Source organism: Primulina eburnea, chromosome 8 (assembly GCF_022965805.1).
Source record: "Primulina eburnea isolate SZY01 chromosome 8, ASM2296580v1, whole genome shotgun sequence".
NCBI classification, from domain to species: domain Eukaryota; kingdom Viridiplantae; phylum Streptophyta; class Magnoliopsida; order Lamiales; family Gesneriaceae; genus Primulina; species Primulina eburnea.
Genome location: NC_133108.1, coordinates 4,770,776 through 4,794,867, shown reverse-complemented (window position 1 = coordinate 4,794,867; position 24,092 = coordinate 4,770,776). Strand labels below are relative to the sequence as shown.

The 24,092-nt window shown below is 34.6% G+C and overlaps 2 protein-coding genes across 8 annotated transcripts; both read right to left on the bottom strand.

Annotated features, from left to right (window-relative positions):
• Positions 1–1,967: 1,967 nt before the first annotated feature.
• LOC140838596 (choline transporter protein 1-like) lies at positions 1,968–4,981 on the bottom strand. 3 transcript variants are annotated; one of them, XM_073205028.1, is made up of 4 exons: positions 4,706–4,981; positions 4,281–4,354; positions 3,960–4,073; positions 1,968–3,337 (listed from the first exon to the last, which is right to left on the bottom strand). In XM_073205028.1, exons 1-4 carry the CDS (start codon positions 4,824–4,826, stop codon positions 3,269–3,271), a joined length of 378 nt encoding a protein of 125 aa, XP_073061129.1. In that variant the 5' UTR covers positions 4,827–4,981; the 3' UTR covers positions 1,968–3,268. The 3 variants fall into 3 exon arrangements, 1 of the variants encoding a protein (XP_073061129.1); XR_012119622.1 differs by having other exon boundaries at positions 1,968–4,073; positions 4,316–4,981; XR_012119623.1 differs by lacking the exon at positions 4,281–4,354 and having other exon boundaries at positions 1,968–4,073.
• A 10,072-nt stretch (positions 4,982–15,053) lies between these two features.
• LOC140838594 (protein STRUBBELIG-RECEPTOR FAMILY 3-like) lies at positions 15,054–23,802 on the bottom strand. Of its 5 annotated transcripts, none has more exons than XM_073205025.1 (17): positions 23,654–23,802; positions 23,051–23,243; positions 22,178–22,313; positions 22,023–22,094; positions 21,651–21,716; positions 21,427–21,498; positions 21,275–21,346; positions 21,120–21,191; positions 20,959–21,024; positions 20,810–20,875; positions 19,753–20,183; positions 19,002–19,420; positions 17,442–17,713; positions 16,983–17,121; positions 16,192–16,328; positions 15,956–16,112; positions 15,054–15,630 (listed from the first exon to the last, which is right to left on the bottom strand). In XM_073205025.1, the coding sequence occupies exons 2-17, from the start codon at positions 23,157–23,159 to the stop codon at positions 15,532–15,534; spliced, it is 2,385 nt and encodes a 794-aa protein (XP_073061126.1). In that variant the 5' UTR covers positions 23,160–23,243; positions 23,654–23,802; the 3' UTR covers positions 15,054–15,531. The 5 variants fall into 5 exon arrangements, with proteins under 5 accessions (XP_073061126.1, XP_073061124.1, XP_073061125.1 ...); XM_073205023.1 differs by having other exon boundaries at positions 19,002–19,432; positions 23,654–23,801; XM_073205024.1 differs by lacking the exon at positions 23,654–23,802 and adding an exon at positions 23,469–23,600 and having other exon boundaries at positions 19,002–19,432.
• Between the last annotated feature and the right edge of the window lie 290 nt (positions 23,803–24,092).

The following is a 24,092-nucleotide window of genomic DNA, read 5'->3' as shown; positions in this document are numbered from 1 at the left end:
TAAATCAATTCAAATTAGAAACAAGATCATCCTTTCCAAATGGGGACCAGGCTTATGTGTGATTGCTTTATACCAAACAACACACGTTACATATGTCGCATTGTACCCTCTGGTATGGGTCAGTCATCATTTCAATTGGCAACCGGTATTTAAGCATTTTTATATATGTGAATAAGAAGATATATCATACTCTTATTTGGAAATAGTCATTACTTTATGGGACAAAGGAACACAAATTCAGACTAGTTTGTCTGGTTTTATTTGAGAGAGATCCTATAATTAGACTTGTTTTTTTAGGTTGTACTCTCGTATAAATTTATCATTAGACATTAGTCGATAGGTTGACACCGAATTAGTAAGAAACTGACAGTCAAGCATACATAGATTGAATGTGGCGGGCTTGAAATCGATCATTTGCGGTTTATATGAAGATAAAAATCGGTGTGAGTCAGTCTCACAGAGCATATTTTGTGAGATAGATCTTTTATTTGGATTATCTATGAAAAAATATTAATTTTTATGATAAGAGTATTAGTTTTTATTATAATATTGGTAGTGTTAACCTGTCTCACAGAAAAAGATTCTTGAGATCGTCTCACAAGATACCTACTGTTAAATGAATGACTCATTTAATTTAATCATATGTTTCTTGAGTAGTAAGATTTTGACTATTTATGATAAGTATTTAATTAGCTAACTTAAACAATATAAAATTTAAATCTTTTCAAAATGTAAGTCCAAACTTTACATTTCAATTACTCAATTAGCACATAGTAGGTCAACTATTATCCTCAAGTAAATATTTGCGGTCTCAACACTTGCATCAATTTACGAATTATAACAATCAAATTCCCAAAATTAACTATGATACTATTTACAAATGAATGGGTCTCATGTGAGACCGTCTCACGGATCCTAATATGTGAGATGAGTCAACCCTATCCATATTCACAATAAAAAGCAATACTCTTGGCATAAAAAATAATAATTTTTCATGGATCACCCAAATAAGAGACTCGTCTCACAAATACGACCCGTGAGACCGTCTCACACAAGTTTTTGCCTTTACAAATTACGAGGGTATATGTATAGTATTTCATTAGAATTTATAATTAATGATGAAGGTAGAACTCAAATTTTTTATATTGTACGCAGTCGTGACACTGTATTTTAATATTTTTCAAGTGAAGACAATTTTTCTTTTGCAAAACGCTACTAAAGTATTTAATAAAAAACAACCTTTGTGTAAATGACAATTGACATGGATATGGTGCAACCGAATATACGAGGACCTCCATTTTTAACATCATCTTGCTTTAAAAAAAAACAGAAAGTAAGAGTGTATGTCCCAAAGATTGCGTACGCAAAGCATTATTTTGCAAATTGCAATCTTTTTAAAAAGGTTCAAAGCATATTCAACCATAAATCAAAGTATATAAAGCATCTTTGAATCCTTTTTCTTGGATATTCCCATTCTTTGTTTGTGCTATTCACATTTATCATTCCACTTTCTACTACTACTTTTTCATTTTTTATTCTTTTAATAAGATCATTTCGTAATTTTTAGCAGTTCTTTTGATTCCTCAAATTAAGCGTAAAAAATATTTTAATTTTAATTATTATAAGTCAAACAATACATAAAAGAATAGATTTACCATAAATTTAAGATTAAAAGAATAAAATTTTAAGTTCTAAAGAAAATAAATGTGTTAAACTGATTAATATTTTCCTGTACAAAATAATTTAATAAATTTAAGCTTGTTATCAAGTAGTATGCCATATTTATTTTTATGATATATATACCGACGTGCCGAAACAACTCGGATGCGCTTTTTTTTTTTTTTTTTTTGGTTCAACAGTCATTCGAATTGACATATCATGTTATTTTTTTGGGGGAGTAGCCATTATTCGTAAGTGAGACATGTAAAGCAGTGTCACAATACTTCATTGGTAAATGATAATATTTATAGAAGTGGGAGTAATTTATTTTAAAATATGGCTCCATATTAATGATTCGTGTGATGAGACAATCAACGATGAATTAATATAAAGATGAAAAAAACGATATATATAGATAACATAATAATTTATTTGAAGAATATAACTCAGGTTGCTATAAGTTTATTATAAGTTCTTATAAAACGTTTTAAACTTTCATTTTCAATCAATTTGAGACAAAGATATCACAATATACGATAAAAAAACAATATTTTCGAGTATGTTTCATTAACTAATGCACAACAAAAAAAGAAAGTCATTAAAAGCTCAGTTTAAAATGATCATTGGGTCAGTCTCTACATCTCATTTTTGTCGTCTTTGAAAGTCTGGATGAACAGAGAGGAGCATATTGAGCTGTTCCTGGTGTTCATCAAGAGTCTTGATAGAACGAGAGTTTGATAGTATCGATAGACATCTCCAACACTCGGAAAAAGAGGTTGGCGACAATAAACGCAAAACCGGAGCAAACCTGAACCCACCATAACCACCTCATCAGCCTGTTTCTCAGGACACTTAAGATTACACCACTCTATTGTTACCAATGAATCACGTCACACATAAATGAAATTCGCATAATCTGACACTACTATAGTGGTGCCTAAATATTCATGGCATGGCATACCAGCACAGGAAACAGTGGGGAGGAGATCTTGTTGTGTGCAGATTTATATCTATGAGAGTCTAGAATCAGAAAAGCGAAAAGTTCACTAGTGAGGGAGACACAAAGCTTCCCAAGAAAGAGAATCACGTCTCCCAACATGTTCACCTTTCTGATCCGAAGTATGTTGCTCATAATCAATTCCGTTGATCTCAGAAGCTTTAAATAAACCTTTTCCCGTTATTGCAATCTGGAAGGATGGATATCTTACAATTCCTAAAAGATTAGAGTAATCCATTACGAAGCAATTTTTTTTAATCTAAGTCCATTGTATTAGCTATTCTTGTGCCATTGAGCTAACGGGGTACTTGCACAATTTCTTACCGATGTTTCACCTCGAGCCCAGTGATTCGAAGCAACGGAACCAGCAATAAATGTAGAGGAGAATGCTACGATGAATTGGGTGGCCCAGAAGCCACCAAATAGGTGGAAAAGGACGGCGACAAAAATATGAGAAGTATAGTGAACTTTATAGCCACGGCAACTATAACAGCTCTTTTTTTTTTGCTTTGAGATCATAGACACAGCAGTTAGCTTCAAAATCATTTTGGATATCACTTCCAGAACTAAAAAGATGGAGAGCAGCGGACAACCAGAACATATGAAAGATTGCTAGTATGGCATATGGGATGATAGGAAAATTATCATTGCCCCTATATCTCCAATGACCTTCGCAGCAACCTGGAAATTGAAGTTGAGCTACTTCAAGAAACACAACAAAGTGGGCATGGTACCATCAAATTAGAAAATTTACTATCACTAAGACAATTAGAAGATGTCATGTGCTGATTTCTCCAATTCATCCTTGAGGGTAGGATAGGATAGGAAAGATCTCTAAACGTTAATGCAAAAAAGAGTTGAACAATATCTGTGGCCTGACTAGTTGGAACAGTGCTGCTGATGAACTGGTGTTTTCCAGACATTCCAAAAGTTATATAAAAAAAAAAGAGAACAAATATTCACTCTTGAATGAACTATGATTACCGAACAACATTACATGTTAAACAGTTTTTTATGCATACTATAACTCAAACCCATTTTTGGATCTCCATTTTCAAACAGCATTATTATTTCAATTGCTTCATAATATTTTTTTTTTGGAGATAGTTTCTACATAGATTCGAATATGAAGTTGTAAGAGTTTACCCTGGATTCTGGGTTTGATGATTAATAGAGATGCACGTGATAAGCTTTAGCGATGGTCGATGGATGCAGAATACAAACAAAACACACTAACTTCCAGATCATATTTAATGGAAGATTAGGCTATCTTTCAAACCATTGTAAATATAGAACTACTTACCTTGAGGACAGAGGTTGCCATAAGTACGCGACGGACTATAGCAATAGAAGATAGGAGAGAAATAATCATCACAACGGTCATGAGGACAGCAACCGGATGAAGATTATTTACACCCTGAAAAGCCATAATCCACATCAAGATACATAATGCCTACAATAACAAGAATCTTTTGGAAGAAGGAAATTGAAGGCTGGCATTGGAAAATGGAATTCTTCCTTCAAAAATCCGAATGGATCTTCGAATTCTTATTCTTTTGCCCTCAACTTCCAATATCCAAAGATAACTTAATCGGGTTACAATATTCAGAATTCAAAATCTTACTCTTGAGGGTACATGATAATACAGGTCATGCTCACCAATGATAGGGGAGATGGCATCATTTCCTAGCCATCCAGCTAACGAGCAAGGAGAAAAATATTTCAATCACTTTGTTTTGTAAGTATCTATCAACATTATTTTATAAAACTGCAGTTGGCCGGGGAAAACCAAGATACATACATATTTGCAGAATGCGAAAAGCTTGTATGTGATTGAGAATGAATGGATTAATTTAGCAACATGTTCGAGGGTTTAGCTCCTAAATAATCTCAAGATACATACAAATAATTGCTTAATAGATACAAGAACAAGGCAAGCAAATCATTGAGAATTGATTATTAGTATTTCTAGATATGCTAACATGCCTCCTTAAGATGGAGGTTCCAAGGAAACACCAATCTTGCAAATGATATCTCGAAGACGGGTACCAGATAATGGTTTGGTGAGTGCATCAGCTAGTGGATCGACATAGGAGACATCTGAGACCCAGAGTTTGGATTGTTGCACCAAGTCAGGAACAAAATGATAATCCAGAGCGACGTGTTTCATGCGAGAAGCACAGGAAAGGTCACAGCTGGGCCAGGGGAGCGAGTTGGCAAACTAGCAGTTGTGCTTCAACGTTAAGCAGCTTTCCTGGAGTTCATCAAACGTGATAGATGAGTCACGTGCTTGAATGGCATGAGAAAGTTCTTTGTAGTTCTCATCGAGACTGAAAGGAATATTTTATTCCTTTATTATTTTGTTAAATTGATAATATCAATTTAAGATTTTGTCTTTCTAGACTAAAATATTTTATTTATTTATTTCTAGATTATGAGATCTTATTTGATTTATTTCTAGATGATAAGATCTTGCTTTATTTATCTATAGATATTATAGTATTTGTTTTTAATATGATTTGTATCTCCAAGATATTTTATCTTTATTTGAAAGTGTTTTTTATCTAATGAAAATCTTGTTTCCATATTTTGTAGGACACTTTTATGGAATAAATTTTAGGTCAAACTATTGATATAAATATGGATACCCTTGCAGCCGTATAGTGGGGTTTTTGGAGAGGAGAGAGTTGGACTAGGAAGCTTTTCACATAGAAGAAATTACAAAAGTCCAACATATATTTGCTCTACATTTTTATGTGATCGGGTTGTCACTTTATTGTGTAGGTGCTGAAGTTTTGTGTGATTGTGGATCACTTTGTTGTGAAGAGAAGCTGCTGGAGTTTTTGGGAGTCTTCGGGAAGGTCGGCAGAGGAGTTCTTACATAGAAGAATATACGAAAGCCGAGCCTATTTTTGATGAGAAGTTTTCGTGTGATCGATTGATCACTTTGCAACGCAGAAAGCTGCTGGAGCATTTTCTGAACACACAAGTTCAGTATTGGAGATTTTCGTGTGAAGTGTTTGAGTGATTGATTCACAGATTTTCCGTGTTGCCGATTGGTGTTGCCAACACTCGGAGACAACACTGACGCAGAGTGTTGGACGAAGAGTGGTTGTGTTTGTTTTAAGCAATACGTTTTTATTTTATGCATCTAGTTTTTATGTGGTTTATTTTGATGCATTTTTAATCCTTGGAGTGTCAAGGAATTTGGTTTTGTTTTCTCACTAGTATTGTTTTGGTGTAAACGATTTACATAATTTTTCTAGTGAATTTTTTGCCATGAGGCATCGCACAAGTATTCGTACTTGTGCATAATTTAAATCTGGTGTTAATTTATTAAAGTTATATTTGTGTGTTAAATACTTAACTTCCGCTGCCGTGTTGCGTACAGTGTTGACAACACCGGACACAACACTAACTTCTGATACACACATTATAATAATGTTTTTATATTTATTTCCTGCACAACAACAATTCCTTACAAGTGGTATCAGAGCCAACGCTTGATACACTAAGTGATTGATTCTGGTTTATTGTTGTTTTTTTTCAGGAAATTTAACAGAATCCCGATGGACATATTATCCAAGAATACTGCTGTTTTGAAGGAAAAATGCTGGCTGCAAGTCAACCCGCACGGTGTTGCCGCTGGTGTTGCAACACCAGGCCGCAACACCACTTCAAAATCCTTGTGTCTCAATGCTAAATCTCACAATGACTCAGGTAATCATGAAATCCAGGATACTGATTCTGATGAACTCACATTTGAATGTGTGCAGGCTATGTATGAGGAGCTATATGATGATTGGATAAAAAGAAATAAAATAAATTTGATCCTCACCAAGGAGAATACTGATCTGAAAGAATCTGTGTCTCGACTTGAAGTTGTGCTTAGCAAGAAGGATCTTGAATTGTGCAAAGTCAAGGAGGAGCTTGAGAAGGCAAAGACTCTTGCAAAATTCAACTCAAGTTCGTCAAAACTTGACTCAATGCTAACTATGGGAAAGGACACCATAACTGGTCTTGGATATGTTGAAAGCACATATGAACATGGTGAAACTTCCAATTCTAAATCAAAATCAACCATGTTTGTAAAGGCAAGCGAAGATTGCTCTGTCCCCTTAACAGTGAAACCTCCCATGAACACTCTGTCAATCTCAAAGCAAGCCTTGGAACAAATGCTGAAACAAAACAGAGCTTCCTCTTCTCATTTGAAAGTTGACCCGCCAGTGAAGATGCCACAAACCAAGAAGCAAGTGTCAACTTCCAAACCAAAGCAAAGAAAGCGACATTTTATCTGCCACTACTGCTATAAGCCTGGGCACATCAGACCCTTCTGCTACAAACTAAGAGACGACTACCTGAATTGGAAATCAAATCGGGTGTTGCCCACAGTGTTGTCCAACACCAAGCGCAACACCGCAGTCAAGAAATCTTCCACAAGGTGCATGGTACTTCGACAGTGGGTGCTCACGCCACATGACCGGATTTAAAGAACACCTCACGGATTATGTTGAAATAAAAAGTGGGCGTGTAACCTATGGTGGTGGTTCTAAAGGAAGAATTGTAGGCAAAGGAACCTTGAACGTTGATGGGCTTCCTGAACTTCACAATGTTCTACATGTTGAAGGACTTAACTCAAACTTAATAAGCATAAGTCAACTTTGTGATGATGATTTACATGTTAAGTTCAATAAAAATAATTGTGAAGTTTTTAATGATGCCAATGTTTGTGTAATGTCAGGTACTCGTTCAGCTGACAATTGTTATCAATTGGGAGAAGGTGATGGTTGCCGAAGTGCCAAGGTGAGTGAATTAGACGTATGGCATCAAAAACTGGGACACGTGAGTATCAATACCTTGAAGAATCTGCGTAAGTTTGATGCTGTGAGAGGTATGCCCAATTTAAATTTAGGTGTTGTGTATGTCTGTGGTCCATGCCAGAAAAGTAAACAAACCCGTGTTGCGCACTCGGTGTTGCAACACTTTGGGACAACACAGTGCCTTGAACTTTTGCATATGGATATACAGGGTCCAATGGATGTTGAGAGCTTGGGTGGTAAGAAATATTCGTTTGTTTGTGTTGATGATTTTTCGCATTTTACTTGGGTAAGTTTTCTTAGAGAAAAATCTGATACATTTGATGCTTTTAAGAAGTTGCATGCTAGGATAACAAATCTGTTTGATATGAGGGTGGTTAAAATAAGAACCGATCATGGTGAGGAGTTTGAAAATTCTCATTTTATTTCTTTGTGCCATAAGAAAGGTATCACTCATGATTATTCATCTCCGAAGACCCCTCAAAAAATCGGCATAGCTGAAAGGAAAAATCGAACCCTCCTAAAAATGGCTCGGGTCATGCTTAGTTCTAAGAATGTGTCAAAATGTTTTTGGGCCGAAGCTTTAAATATGGCATGTCACATTTCCAACCGTGTTTATTTAAGGAGTGGTTCTACAATGACCTCATATGATATTATAATGGGAAGAAAACCAAACCTTAAATATTTTCATATTTTTGGATGTGTAGGTTATGTGTTGAATGATAGAGATCATCTAGCTAAATTTGATTCAAAAAGTGTTAAATGTCTCTTTCTTGGATACTCTACTAATGGCCGTGCTTATCGTGTATTTAATCTGAGAACTAGGACTACAATGGAATCAATTAACGTTGTGTTTGATGATCTTGCAGATCTAACAGTTAAAACACCGGAGGCTGATGTAGAAGAATGGCTGGATATAAGTGAGGCACTGACCAGAAACAGTGTTGAGTCCGGTGTTGAGACCAGTGAGGCAACACCAAGCACAACACCGTCTCTGAACCGAACAGAAACTGTGGATAATGACAACAATGATAATGATGATGTGGTGATTAATTGTGAAAGAGAAATTCCCAGCAAGATTCAGAAGAATCATCCATCATCACAAATCATTGGTGAATTACATGATGGTGTGCAAACAAGAAACAAAGAAAAGGTGGACTACCGCAAAATGATTGGTTTAATCTGCATGAGCTCCACGTTTTCCCAAGTAAGTCACTCGTGTTTTGTGTCTCAAATTGAACTCAAGAATAATAATAATGGCATTTTGAATGAGGAAGCCTATGTCAGTCAACCTAAGGGATTTGAAGATCCTCACCACGTGGATCATGTCTACAAATTGAAGAAGGCCTTGTATGGAATGAAACAGGCTCCACGGGCATGGTACGGTAGGTTAGCTGACAATCTGATAAACTTGAGTTTCAAACGAGGTGAGATTGACAAAACTCTTTTCATTCAAAAACTGAAATGTGATATTTTGATCTATCAAGTGTATGTAGATGATATTATTTTCAGTGATTCATCTCAAATGCTTGTGAATAACTCTGTGAATTGCATGTCATCACAATTCGAAATGAGCATGGTAGGAAAACTAACTTTCTTTCTTGGATTGCAAGTTAAGCAATTGCATGATGGTATATTGTGACAACTCAAGTGTTATAGACATTTCTAAGAATCCTGTTCAACACTCTCGAACAAAACACATAGACATAAGACGTCACTTTATTCGAGATTTGGTTGAAAAAAGGCATAATTCGACTGAAATTTGTTAGGACTGAGAATCAACTGGCTGATATATTCACGAAACCTTTGGATTTTGAGAGTTTCTCCAATCTTCGGAAATCTCTCAGCATGTGTGTACTTTTAAAAACATTTGTTCAGTGTTGTCAGTGGTGTTGCCAACACCAGAGACAACATTCGTTTTTGCATGACCATTACTAGGATATTAAGTATACTGCATATTCATAATCATCCTATTTATTTGTGCAATGACTGAACAGTGGAGGCAAATTTCTGAAAGGTACCCCTGAGTGTTCATACTTCCAATCGTATGTTGAGAAATAGATTTTGCTCAAATCCAAGGCATTGAGTAGTTGAGGACAATCATGAAAATCGTGATCTTGTCTAAAGTGAAAAGATGACTTGGAAAATGTGAGCAAAAGGAGAAAAACAGAAAAGAGGTAAATAAAAAATATTAGAAGAAAATGGAAAAAGCTACCTAGAGGAGTCCATTGAAGACCGTTCTTCTAGTGTGGGAGCTACCACTTCTAAGTAAAAATAGTAATGGAAAAAGCTACCTAGGGGAGTCCATTGAAGACCGTTCTTCTAGTGTGGGAGCTACCATTTCTGAATCAAAGAAAAAAATTTGTGGAAGTTTGAATAAAACTCGGTGGTGTTGCCAGAAGGTGTTGCCAACACCAAGTTCTGTCATAGCACAGTTTATACATTGCCTGACATTTTGATAATTCATCATATTGGAGGCATATTTAGGACATGCATATTGACTTTTGTTTCGTGAATTCATCATGTGCAGTGACATATCAGTGTTGACCTATGACAGTTGATAAAAACCTTGATTATCTAGATTTTGAATTTATGTGTATACTTGTGTCAGTGAGTTATAATCGACGTGGGTTTTACTGGATTTTCTTTTGAAATCGTCGTAACACGAGTTTGAATCAATTTTACTGTTTGATTTTGGGATAGAATCGTTATGAGTGTTTTGGGTAAATTTCGGAAATATTACATTTACCATGCGGTTTTTTTTGGAGCTGAATGATTGAATCGGTGTATTGTTTTTGTTAGAGTAAGAGCATATATGTTTTGTTATAGTCTGATTTTGGAACTTGGCTTACATTCTGGCCAAAAAGGGGGAGTATGAGGACCAAAAATGCAAAACAATGATGCTGAGGCATCTGGAGTTGCTGAGATTGCTGAGATTGAATGAATACTTATTCTCTGTCTTTAATGCTCTTTTTAGGTTGCTTTACATGATTAATGAATTTCTCATTCGTATGACTTCTTATGTTTTCAGGTGTTCTAATGATGGTGTTGACAACACTGTCAACAACACCAGTGCTCTAACATGTTTAATTCAGGGGGAGATGAACTTTGACTCACGGGGAGACACACTCCAATGCAGGGGGAGCTTAACTGAGTGCGATGCTTACCAAGATTATCATTTTTGGATGTTTTGTCCAGAAAGGCAAAAAGGGGGAGATTGAAAGGAATATTTTATTCCTTTATTATTTTGTTAAATTGATAATATCAATTTAAGATTTTGCCTTTCTAGACTAAAATATTTTATTTATTTATTTCTAGATTATGAGATCTTATTTGATTTATTTCTAGATGATAAGATCTTGCTTTATTTATCTATAGATATTATAGTATTTGTTTTTAATATGATTTGTATCTCCAAGATATTTTATCTTTATTTGAAAGTGTTTTTTATCTAATGAAAATCTTGTTTCCATATTTTGTAGGACACTTTTATGGAATAAATTTTAGGTCAAACTATTGATATAAATATGGATACCTTTGCAGCCGTATAGTGGGGTTTTTGGAGAGGAGAGAGTTGGACTAGGAAGCTTTTCACATAGAAGAAATTACAAAAGTCCAACATATATTTGCTCTACATTTTTATGTGATCGGGTTGTCACTTTATTGTGTAGGTGCTGAAGTTTTGTGTGATTGTGGATCACTTTGTTGTGAAGAGAAGCTGCTGGAGTTTTTGGGAGTCTTCGGGAAGGTCGGCAGAGGAGTTCTTACATAGAAGAATATACGAAAGCCGAGCCTATTTTTGATGAGAAGTTTTCGTGTGATCGATAGATCACTTTGCAACGCAGAAAGCTGCTGGAGCATTTTCTGAACACACAAGTTCAGTATTGGAGATTTTCGTGTGAAGTGTTTGAGTGATTGATTCACAGATTTTCCGTGTTGCCGATTGGTGTTGCCAACACTCGGAGACAACACTGACGCAGAGTGTTGGACGAAGAGTGGTTGTGTTTGTTTTAAGCAATACGTTTTTATTTTATGCATCTAGTTTTTATGTGGTTTATTTTGATGCATTTTTAATCCTTGGAGTGTCAAGGAATTTGGTTTTGTTTTCTCACTAGTATTGTTTTGGTGTAAACGATTTACATAATTTTTCTAGTGAATTTTTTGCCATGAGGCATCGCACAAGTATTCGTACTTGTGCATAATTTAAATCTGGTGTTAATTTATTAAAGTTATATTTGTGTGTTAAATACTTAACTTCCGCTGCCGTGTTGCGTACAGTGTTGACAACACCGGACGCAACACTAACTTCTGATACACACATTATAATAATGTTTTTATATTTATTTCCTGCACAACAACAATTCCTTACGGAGACCATTGAGAATTTTGAGTGTGAGATCTTCTGCATCAACCGAGACATTCATGAGAGCCAGGGCATCAACATTGGCTTTGATGCCATGGAGAAACTCAGTGATGGATTTTGTACCTTTCACCAGTTGAGAGAGTTGTGCCTTGAGTTGCATAACGCGACCTCGGCTGGGGGCAGCATAAGTCTTGGCAAGTGTGGTCCATGCCTCATAGGATGTGTCAATAAATGGGATGAGAGCAGGAGAGAGTGCACCAATGAGAGCCCTGAGCAAGAGTTGGTCCTGACGGATCCAAATTAACGAGTAGTTGGGGTTAAGCACAGTAACGTCGTTGCGGGTGATTGTGAAAGGCGGGCATGGCGTCGAACCATCAACGAAGCGGGAAAGGACTGCCACCAAGCACTTGAGATAACCCATCGTGGAGCAAGTCATAAGAATCATCAAACACGTGGAAAGGAATGCCCAAAATTTAAATATCTATATATATATAAAAACAGAGTTTTTGTCAAAAATAGTAGTTTCCCGTCAAAATATCATTTCTAAAAAAAAAAAGATATAAATACAATGAATCTCGAAATAGATGTACTGTAATAAATGATAATTTTAATTATTGTTTGCATTGATTACATCAATTCTTTTATTAATTCAAATTTGAATTTTATTATTTTTATATCAATTTGAATGTAATTTATAAATTATATGTTTTTTTATTTAAATCTATATATAAGCAGAGTTTTTGCAAAAAATAATAATTTTCCGTCAAAATGTCATATATATATATATATATATATATATATACTGCAATAAATGATCACTTCAATTATTGTTTGCATTGATTATATCAATTCATTTAATTCAAATTTGAATTTAATTCATTTTTATATTAATTCAAATATAATTTATGTATTATATGTTTTTTATTCAAATTGAAACTAAACTCTATTGAAAACATAAAATACATTAAATTTTTGCATTGATTATATCAATCAATTTAATTAAAAAATATATAAATAAATTTAAAATACAAATGATTGCAATGTTCAGTATCACTCATTATGTAAATCATTCAAAAATACATTTTGCTATTTTAAGTAATTTTCTGTCCAAATTACTTACTAAAAAAGAAATATAATATTAAATTTTTTCTAAAAATAAAATTGGTCGATTGTTAAAAGTTATCACTACAACAAGGTTTTTCAATGGACATTAAATTATCATTTAATAATCATAATTTTTTGATCTCAAATGCATATTATTTCGAAATTACCTTAATTTGAAAGAATTAATGCATTGTAATTTTCTTCCAAAACCATATGTATATTGTATATTTTGAATTGTCTTTTTACCATAAGTATATTATATATTTTGAATTGTCTTTTTAAAAATTCAAATAAAACAGCACAAGAGAATTAAAATAGATAGATTCAAAAGAGTTTCAAATGGACATTAAATTACTCTCAATAAACATGTATATCACCCTCAATAATCAGAAATGTTTGACACCCAGTGCATGCAATTTGAGATTTTCATAATTTGATAGAGTTAATGTATGGTATAATTCTGTCAAAAGCATCCAATGTATAATTTTTGTCCCTTGGGATGTCTTATTTGAATTTTAAACTATAAGTAATATAATATTGCATATTATATTAAAAACCAATTTTATTCTATTTATCTTACTAAATTTATCTACTCCAAAATTGAATTCTGAAATGACTCCTTTTTTCAACACCATATATGAGTTGAATCCTTCCAAGATGTAATGTTCGTTTAAATTTAGATTTGTTCGTTGTTATGAACTACTTACATATGAAAACAGCGAGAACAACGAGACATTAAATTTGAAATATGTCTTTCATGATCGAGGAGTAAAAAATATTATTTTTCTATTTGTACAAAATTTTAATTATTACGTATTACTAATGTGATAATTTTCTTCTATGCTACAAAGTCACGGATACATGATAGTATAAAATGCTCCGTAATTGAAATGATTAAACGAATTCCAAAGAAAGTACGCATCTTATTAGAAGACATCTTATAAAATTTATTGACATTGTTTTGGAAAACACATAGTAAATGTTAATAAAATAACTTTTCTGATTTATACATAATTTACTTATGATCACATGTTTCATTTTTCTTTCAAAATAATAGGCTGTTGTGTATATTATGAAGATATTTTGTAGATAAAATCACAACCCATTTGGATAAAGATATTGATGAAACAATTATTGTTATCATTCAAATGTGTCAAACACGTGTCATGTCACAAAATTGTTTGTGAATGTGGATTTAGACGAAATTATTGAATTTTTAAAAAAGTTCTCATTAATTTTATTGAATGTGATTTAAAAATATTTATTTTATCACATATTAAAAAAAATCATATAGCTTCTCGAAAATTAAAGAATTAAATATGTATTAAGGTTGATGTTCGACATCAATACACTAAACACGATAAGAATCGTGTCATTGCCTTAAACTAACATAATCTAAAATTTTGATATATGATAGTGATCATTAGTCAAAAAAATTAATCGACATGCGTTATATTTAAGAAAGTTTTTTTAAATTAGCGAAAATAGTTTTTATTTTTAATTTTTTAAATTATATTATTTTTTCAATTTAAATATTTATTCATTTTTCACTAATTTTTAATAATAGCATGCCATGCATCGCACGGGTTAAATACTAGTATAATATAAAAGGCCAGTTGTTCACTTCACTATCTTTGAAAAAAAAGAAGAAGAGAAAATAGCCATGCAAGTTCACATATTTTAGGTTTAGTCATTTAAATTATTAAATTTGATTTTCATTCAATAATTTTATTTTTTTTATTTTGAACCTTTTTTTAATTATGAAACCACTAAAACCACTTAATATTGCTTATGAAACTGATTTTTTAATATGTGATTCATCTTACAAGAATAAAACATATATTACACACATTAAATATATATAAACAAATATGATAAAAACAACACTTTTTTCTCCCAATTTCAAATATTAAAAAATGTTTTAATTTATTTTTATCAGGTTAATTTTAATTTAAGTAATATAAGGTTAATTCTCACTAAATGTGTCGCATACGAAAAAATCAGTTCCAAATAAATAATATTCGATGAATTTAATTAATTTAGACCAAAACAAAACAAAAAAAACTTCGACAAATTAAAAGACTAAGACTCAAAACATACCAACTCACGAGACTAAAATTACAAATTTCCCTAAAAAAACAACTTATCACATTTTTTTCTGAATATGTTCTTGTAACTTATGATTTTATTAGCACATAAGAAACACAAATGTGTCCCTACCATACAAATGTGTCCCTGACATTTAGGTCTAGCAAAATCACAGTTAGCCTCAGGGCACGACAAAGTCCTCCAATTAATGGAAAATATACACCTTCAAAAAATTGCACAATTAAGAATGATAAATAGTTTTTTTTAATCCCATATTAAATAACACAGATTAATTAACGGCCAACCATCATGGAAAGCCATTCATGGATCGTTTGCACAAATATCTTCACAGGAAAGCCTGGCGGCGCCACGAGAACACTTCCAGTATATGAAGGCAAAATAATCGCACAGCTTGTTTTTCCCCTCACGTTCTACGCGTTGATTGACCGCTGGTTCATGTCAGGTGTAACCAATTTTCACCACGTAGTGTCATGTAATCCAAGTTAATCTCCGTCTGACGAACTACTAGGAGATTCCTTCCTTATCATTTGTATAAGGTCATGCACCACTTCAGACATTGGTGGCCTGTATTCAGGTTCCGTCTGCACATGCAATCTCAGTTGTATAAGAAAGTAATCAGGGGAAACCTGGTCAGATGCTAATTGGGAAGTAGCATGAATAGCTAAAAGAGAAAACTCAAAAAGATTTGGGTCGCTGTCTTTTACAACTTTTTTTGCTACAAAGAGAAGTTATTTAAATGGATCGTGTGCCATAATCTAGACATAATCAATACATCTGGAATATCACACTGCTGAACTTTTTACAATCAAAACTAACTTAAGTGAAGCAGAATTAGAAACATGGTATAATCGTAAGCATTCGTGAGAAGCTATAAAACCAGGTGAAAAGGAACATCAAATTTGTCACCTGGACACAGCGGGAGATAATGTCAGCAAAGTGTGATAAAGATTTCACTGGATAATTTCCACTCAGAGCAGGATCAACCATCCGTGACAAGGCGTCAATGTCATGAAGCTGAGGAATTGCCCATCTTACCAGAAATTGCTCTCCTCGAGTCCGTGTCCTAGTCAAGATTTATAGAAAATAAGGTAGTATACAAAGACAAACCAAAAACTAAGCAACTTAATGGAATGAAGTATTACCGATCGTAAGACATTCTACCCGTTAACAGTTCCAACATGACGACTCCAAAACTGTAAACGTCGCTCTTTGAAGTGTATATTCCAGACTCAAATTCGGGGGCACCATATCCATAGGTTGTGAGAAGCTGGCCTGACAACTGACATATAAAGTGGAATAGGAATTAGCATACTTTTTCGGTGGCAAATCACATGAATATTATTAGCAGAAAAACGAAGTTTAATGCTTTCACACATTGCTTAAGATTTGTAAAGGATGGCTGTTCGGTCAATTTTAACTGTTTCATGAAATACACCAAACATGATTTCCAAAGTTAATAATGATCTTGAAAAGTACCTGAAATGAAGTATTACATATACAGAGGTTCATGTGTTGGCTTTTAGATTTTGCAGATAAATTAAATTTCATTTTCTTCAACTAGTAATTCTCAGTACAATTGTTCACAGCATCTGGTCCTTGGGCAGGTCTTTACCTGTTTGGTTGAAATGTTATTCCACCTTTCAAATGCAGGCAGCGCAAAGATTTCTGCACTGCATCAAACTGTTTTAATGGATTACGCACAGCAGGATGCATCTAGTGGGGTTCATTTTACTAGGGCCAAGTCAAAATTTCAAAAAGTAACGTTCCACACAGGATTGAACATGATGAAACAATTGGTGTTTAACAATTCACTGGAGTCACTAGCTAAACAGTTCAAGTTTTTTCCATTGTCATATTGTTTCTACTAAATAATCAGCATCAAGGAATTAAATATACATGTTAGGTTGGGATATTGAATTGATATTAAAGTTACCTGACTTACAACTCCAGAGGATATCAATGGAGCCAAACCACAATCAGAGACACGGACAGAGATTTCATCATCCAGTAGAACATTAGCAGACTTGAAATTCCTGTGAATTACAGGCGGTTCACAGACCTCATGAAGATACCTTCATGAAACAGTTCAGGCAGAATTAGAAATTTAATAATTATTTAACAGCAGAGCCCATAAATGCTATATATCCTCCAGAACGTAAACTTCAAAATCTAGAAAAACATGTGAGGAAATTAAAAAACTAAAAGAATTCTGCCGAAGGAAAGAAAGAAACCATCAGATAGAGAGATGGGTAGATATTGTAGACTATGGTCCATGGAAAGAAACAAATCTTCAATCAATCAGACACAAATTGATTATATTTAATTTCATATTTCAAATTTTAAGAAGAAAACAAAAAATGGTAATCATGTGTATTGGATTAATTTCACTTACTCTAATGCTCTTGCAGCTCCAAGTGCCATCCTGATACGGTTGTTCCATGAAAGTTTTTTCTTAAATTCATCGTCAGAGTGCAGAGCATCCTGAAGTGTTCCAAAGGTACAATATTCATAGATTAGCAGTCTCTGTCCATGCTCAGCGCAATAACCCATGAGCTCAACAACATTAGCATGTCGAATTTTATCGAGATTATTAACCAACTCAATGAATTGATCATCCTTCTGTTGGTTGGTAACTCTTTTGTCCAATTTCTTGATTGCAAGCAACTAAAGAAAAATAGGAGAGAACTAAATTTCAAATAATTTCTTTCAAGTAGTAAGGACTAAGTTTCTTCCAAATGATAGAGATATGCACATAAAAATTTGCAGGAACAAAAACAACTGTTGTCACCATTCATAAATCATTTATTCCATCAGGAAAAGAAACAATCTAAGAGAGAGTGAGTGAGAGAGATAAATAGAGAATATTTTGGGTGGATGGTCCCATCAAATCCCTTTTAGCAAAATTATTCTCAGTTCGAAAGTATGATTATTTGAACATCATTCTTCAATTGGGAGCACACAAACTAAGAGGTGAAGTCCTATGCTGCCTGATGTTTACGGCATATTTCCATCTGTTAACAGGCTCATGCTTTCTTGACTGCTTCATATCATTAATAATTTTCCATTTCCATTTTCTTTCCATGTCTCATCTTTCTTCTATCTTCCAACCTCGATGATTGATGTTAGGGGACGATTGAAGGGCATAACGAGGAGTGCCTTCCTCGTGAGATGAGATAATAAGGCCATGCTCTAGTCTTAGCGGTTGGTTGGTATATCATTTGACACGAATACATTGTGAAGGAAGATACCTCATGAAGGAAGGTGTAAGATAGTGAGCTCTGGGTAGGTGCAGGGAACTAGCACACGAAATGGAAGTTGTAACGTGCACAATTATTGGTGTTACACCAGGTATAGCTCACCCAGTGCAAGACCATTTTTTAGGTGATTACTACGATTTACCAGTTGAGGAGTAAATGTGATGTGAATAGTGGAAATAGTGAGACTGCTCGAGTTCAATAGTACTTTGATACATTGTGTGCATAATAGAGGGATTGTCTCCAAGATATAAAGATTCTGTATTTTATGCGATATCATGTACATATTTGAGGTGAATATGAATATCTGATGACATCATGTTTTCGCTCTTAGATATCCACCCAAGTTAAGGATATATACTTTTTTTTAAATACCCATAAAGGAGATTAGCAAATATTTACAAGAGCACATTGGGCTACATTAGTTAAGGTGGAAGGCATCAGGATGCACCAGCCTTATAAATCCCCAGTCTCGGGAGTAATAAGTAATTAAACAGAGAAAGAACCCCATTTCCCGCCATCGGTTTGAATTTGCAATCCATTTTATACACAGCTCGTACTTCCATACATATCACCTAGTCACTATGAGATCTAGATGCCTAAATATATATGAAAACTACAGGAAAAAGAAATCTGACACCCGGAAAGAAAAAATAGTTATAAATGATTTAGCCTGTATAAACTGTTGAAAGTATTACCTTTCCATCAGGTAGATCTGCTCTGTAAACATTTCCTAGCATTCCAACCCCAATAAGATTTTCTTGTGAAAAGCTATTAGTATACTGCTGAAGAGATGCTATTGTGTAAGCTTTCACAGAAGTGGCAGGAAGACGCAAAGGCTTTTCTGCCAAGGCTTCAACTGCTGCAATAGGGTTTACAATAACCTTCTGTGGGGAAAAAGGTTGGGGTGGGGGTGGGGGTGGAGTTGGAGGTGGAGGCGGAGGTGGTGGTGGTGGTGCCATTACATCCAAGTCAAAGCCACTCAAGTCTATCTCATGATAATTCTTCCTAGGTACTCCACCCATCTGTTTCTTATTCACCTCCTCTTCATCACCACGTGGTTTGGGAATTGAACCAAATGCTCTAGGTTTATTCTCTTCCTTTGGCCTCACAAGAACTACAGGGGAAGCTGTTCACAAAATAAAAAAACGTGTCATTATAATGGGCTCTTGGCATGGAATATATGTTTCCGTTCAATAGTCCAAAGCACTTCTGTTTTCATGTATATAAATTACAAACACGAGCATTTTCTTTTAAAAAAAGTTGCTCATAAAACTAACCATTTTTACAAACTTAACAAATTTATAAATGACTCTGAAAGGTGCCGGAAAATTCAATATTGAACTACTTTAAACATATTTAGGAACTGAAGCTTCAATCCCAAGCTCATGGAAAACAGGAAAAGTGTGTTTTAGTACATGCAAATATACGAAAAGAACTTTTCATTACCCTTCTCTTCATCATTTCTTGGTTGGATAACTAAACCACCACCTTGAGGATTTTCTCTAGCTCCATTATATGGAGTTACTTCGCGCTGTTTCGGGGTTCTATATGTTTCTCTTCTTTCACGAAGGCATCTTGGCACAAAAAGTAGGGCTGCTAGTAGGAGTATTATGAATGATAACACGGATGCAATGGAGATCCATACAATTCTTTTTGTGCCCAAAGATTTGTTTGAATTTTGAAAATTTGATTCCTTTGAATTAGACGGCCCATCGGCCTGTTTTCCAGGTTTTTGTCCGGAAGCTGAAGGAGACCTGTTGGACGTTGGTGGTGTTTTATCAGAAGTTGGTCCAGGAAAAAATGGTGGCGCTGGTGGTCCTGAGGATATTGGTGGGGATAGAGGTGCAATGTTAATATTGAACAGATTCCCATCTTTTCTGCAGGTCAGAAAAAAAAAATTAGGAATTAGATAAGAAAATCACCAATACTAAGATATTTCTGGTAGTTTCTACAGGATGGTATTGTGGATTTTTTATATATTTTAAACTAGCATTGCAGCAAACAAGTTTTGTGCAGAAGGAAGTTGCTACAATTACAGTATTCGAACTATTGTTACTCCCGGTTCCAACAATATACTTATCCACGAGGGAGGGGCCATGACAAAATTAATTATGTTTTCTGATATATCAAAAGGTAGAACAAATGAAAGTGCTTCTGCAACTCATTTTACAATTTCATTTTTCACATAAAACATTACATTGTTTGAGAACTGATCATAGGAGACCTTTTTCTCGTACAAGCGAAGGCAATAAATTAAAAATGCAATTTACAAGTAAGATTTTACATAATGCTAAAATCTAAATTTGGATGCAAGACTTCAGTCCTGTGCTCAGATAAAAATTTTACGGATTAAGAAATCTGATCATTTTCTGCCACATAACAAGAGATAAATGAATACGAGGATGCACAAATATCACATAAGACTGACATAAATTCAACAAAAGGTAATACTATCAATTTGTCAGAAAAACGCGCTGAAAAAAATTGAGTATTTCAGACCTACCGAAAATTGGGAATGCTCGACACCTTTTCAGGTATTGGTCCAGAAAATAGATTATTACTTATATCTCTGTCAGATTGAAAGAGACATTTAATGGGCTTGTTACCGGAATTCATTAAGGATGACAGAATATTACATGGTAAGAGTTATACAAATCTCTAAGAGGAGGATCTTGTAAGACATCAAGAGTTCCAGAGAGCTGATTATTCTGCAAATGACTGCCAATTATGAAATTAATAGCCATTATATTCCTCCCCACCCCCCAAAAAAAAACACAGAAAAATGAATTAACAGAAGAAGGCAATATACTCACAGGGTAGTAAGAGCTGACAAGTTTCCCATTGATGGTGGCAACTCCCCACTCAAGTTGTTACTCGAAAAATCTCTGTGAAAGAAAATTTTGGGATCTATTACATACATCATAACATCATTGTCCCAATAATAGATGCTTCGGTATTTGGTACGCACAAATTAACCAACAGTGTCAGGCCTTCAAAAGCATCTGGAATTTCTCCAGTTAATTCATTGTTGTTAAGAGACCTGAAGGAAACCATAAATTGGATGACAGCTAAATAGTTGAGAGTTGACCGATGCACAAATTAGTGGTTATCAATACTTACATCGCTGATAGTTTGCTCAAAGATGATACAGAACTAGGTATATTGCCAGTCAGCTTGTTATCAGAAAGAAAACTGCCGAACGTAAAGAAAATTGATCACATTTCTCGTTTGGATAGGAGCATAAAATAACTTGCAACAGACAAAAAGGTAATGTAGAATATGAACTCTGCTTCCATTGTTCCTCAATTTACTAACAGTTTTATCCAGAATGTGCCAGAACATACAAGGTTACCAATGTATCAGGTAAACTATTAGGAATGCTGCCCCCAATAAGGTTGTTGCTCAGTTCTCTGCGATAAAACCAAGAAGCTGTTAACTGCAAGATAGGCAACACAACATAAATTATTTGACTGAGACATAAAAACAGGGCCAAAACAGGGCTCTTTCTATAACACCAAGCAAAATACTGAGGGAGGATGGGATTGATATTGTGGGATCAAGTGAGACCAAGATATGATTCATATAGAATCAAATCAAGAAGCATAATCCAATGGTTACTAGTGCACCAAGAATATATTGCCCCACACAGTAACAATTCCTGCACATATTTACTTTCAGAAGAAAAACGCAAATGTGATTGTTAGAGTGGCACTCACATATCTTGAATGGAAGAAAATGCTCCAAGATTGTCACCCAACTCTCCACCTAAATTCGCTCCAATAAGTTTTCTACAAAATGAGATGCAATGCTATAACCACTTAAATTCTCCTTAACTACCATAAAAGGCGAGTTAGAATGAAGAGATCCTTACATTGAAATTATGAATGAGTTAGTAATATCACAGCCAACACCTTGCCAAGGTTGGGCACATGGGTCTCCACCAGTGGCAACCCACCCCGGAACAGAGGGAGATCCCAATGAAACATATAAACTATTGATAGCAGCAACTAATCCAAAAATAACATAAAACCAAAAGCAAAATTATGGTAATTAGTATAATCGGTTGGGTTAAGAATACAACATGCATGTTCAAACAAGAATGTCGACATAGAATGCGTCCAACAGATAAAGAAACAAACATTCGACTATTTCTCATCCTATAAAAAGCTCAACCAAAAAGTCATAAAATGAAATTAAACATTCTAATGTATGCTAAAAATAGCATGCAACATGAAGATGACTATATGGATATAGGATAAAATTGATATTTTGATTCCTAAATTGCCCCCACTATCTCATTTTCTGGTTCTGGGCTTCTGGCCCACCTTGGGCTAGTTTAGATCCAATGTTCCATCTAAGAACAAACTGCTACCTTTCACCAAAACAGTGATGAATGCAGTCTCATAACAACATTATCCTCCAATGGCTTATAGTCCATTTGGCACAAACGTCTCATGTTTGGGACAAAGTCTTGGGTTGAACAGTCCATTGTAACAAACCCTTCTCCAGACTTAAAAAAAAAAAGAGCCTTATCTCTATGCTCAAAATATAGGTATAAATTCTTGCTTAACACCAAAGTACGCTAATAAATAAGGTTACTAGTTGTCGAATTATCCGAACAATCCAAGATAAATTACAAAATCAATCTTCACCAAAGTTGTTCATGCTGAGAACTAACATTTGAGCTTCACGAGTAAGAAAAAACCAGCATACAACAAATCTCCTTAGCTGTAGTTGGACTCACCATCATTAGGATTGGTATACCCAAAGCACATTCGGATAGCACAAACCAAAGTAAATCCAAGCAAGATCTCCAAACCGAGGCAACTCACACCAGATTTGTTCCCACCCATTGATCCAAATTATTACGCGGTTATCTTCAATCTACCTTCCGGAAAAGCACACCGCAAAGCCAATACATACCACGTCCATCCAATCTGCAAAAAGTACACCGTAAAGAAAAGGAAAAAAGAAATCCAGATGCAAGAATCCCTCCAACTCCCCACCTTCTGGAGAAAAACAAGTAAACTGCACTTTACAAAATTATTACAATTACCGCCAATCATCACCAAACAAAAAAAGGTGGAACTACAATAAATGAGCAAAACTGAACTGACCCTTGAAAACAAAATCTAAAGGAAATCATCATCAAATGACGATACCTCATTGATGGAACCTAGCCTTAATGATCCATCAACTCCCAGAAAAAAACCAAAAAAAACACATTTATAACAAATTATTACCCACAAAAAAGAGTGGAACTAACTCCTCAGATAGCATTAATTAAGCAAAAAAAACACAAAAGATTGAACTAAAGAAAGAAGGAAAAGAGGAAAGGCAACAGCACCTTCAGATTTAGCTGGAAATGGGCAAAAAGCTTCAATAAAGTTGAAGAGATTTGGAAACTCTATCCCTTCCAGAGGAGTCTCTCTCTCCTGAAAAGCAAGCAAATGCTGAATGAATGAGATGAAAGTGAGTGAAAAGTCAGACGCACCTATCTGCTTTGTACAGCGGTTAAATTTCCAGATACCACACGCCACTCCAAGCGCGTGAGCCCCAGTCCCCGGCCTACAAACTTGTTCGGTTTCTTCCGATAACCGGTCGGTTGACACGAGTGGCGCGTGGGATGCATGCTGCGTGTCAGTAAACGGTCTTCTTTAATCAGTTGACGTGATAATTTTGTTAGCTTTCAGTTAATTCAAACTAAAACTAAGTGATTTCCTTGTCATAAATATTCGTGAAGAAATGTAGGTTTTTTGTGATACAGTCTCACGTATTTTTATCTG

Excerpts from the sequence above, each read along its gene's own strand:
- LOC140838596 (XM_073205028.1), bottom strand. The coding sequence starts at position 4,826 with ATGAAACACGTCGCTCTGGATTATCATTTTGTTCCTGACTTGGTGCAA. Across the intron at positions 4,355-4,705 it reads ACTCACCAAACCATTATCTG|CTGGATGGCTAGGAAATGAT; the intron begins GTACCCGTCTTC and ends CTTGCTCGTTAG. Across the intron at positions 3,338-3,959 it reads TGGCAACCTCTGTCCTCAAG|GTTGCTGCGAAGGTCATTGG; the intron begins GTAAGTAGTTCT and ends TTCAATTTCCAG.
- LOC140838594 (XM_073205023.1), bottom strand. The coding sequence starts at position 23,159 with ATGGGTGGGAACAAATCTGGTGTGAGTTGCCTCGGTTTGGAGATCTTG. Across the intron at positions 17,122-17,441 it reads GGAGCTGCAAGAGCATTAGA|GTATCTTCATGAGGTCTGTG; the intron begins GTAAGTGAAATT and ends TGTTTCATGAAG. Across the intron at positions 15,631-15,955 it reads TTATCTCCCGCTGTGTCCAG|ACGGAACCTGAATACAGGCC; the intron begins GTGACAAATTTG and ends TTGCATGTGCAG.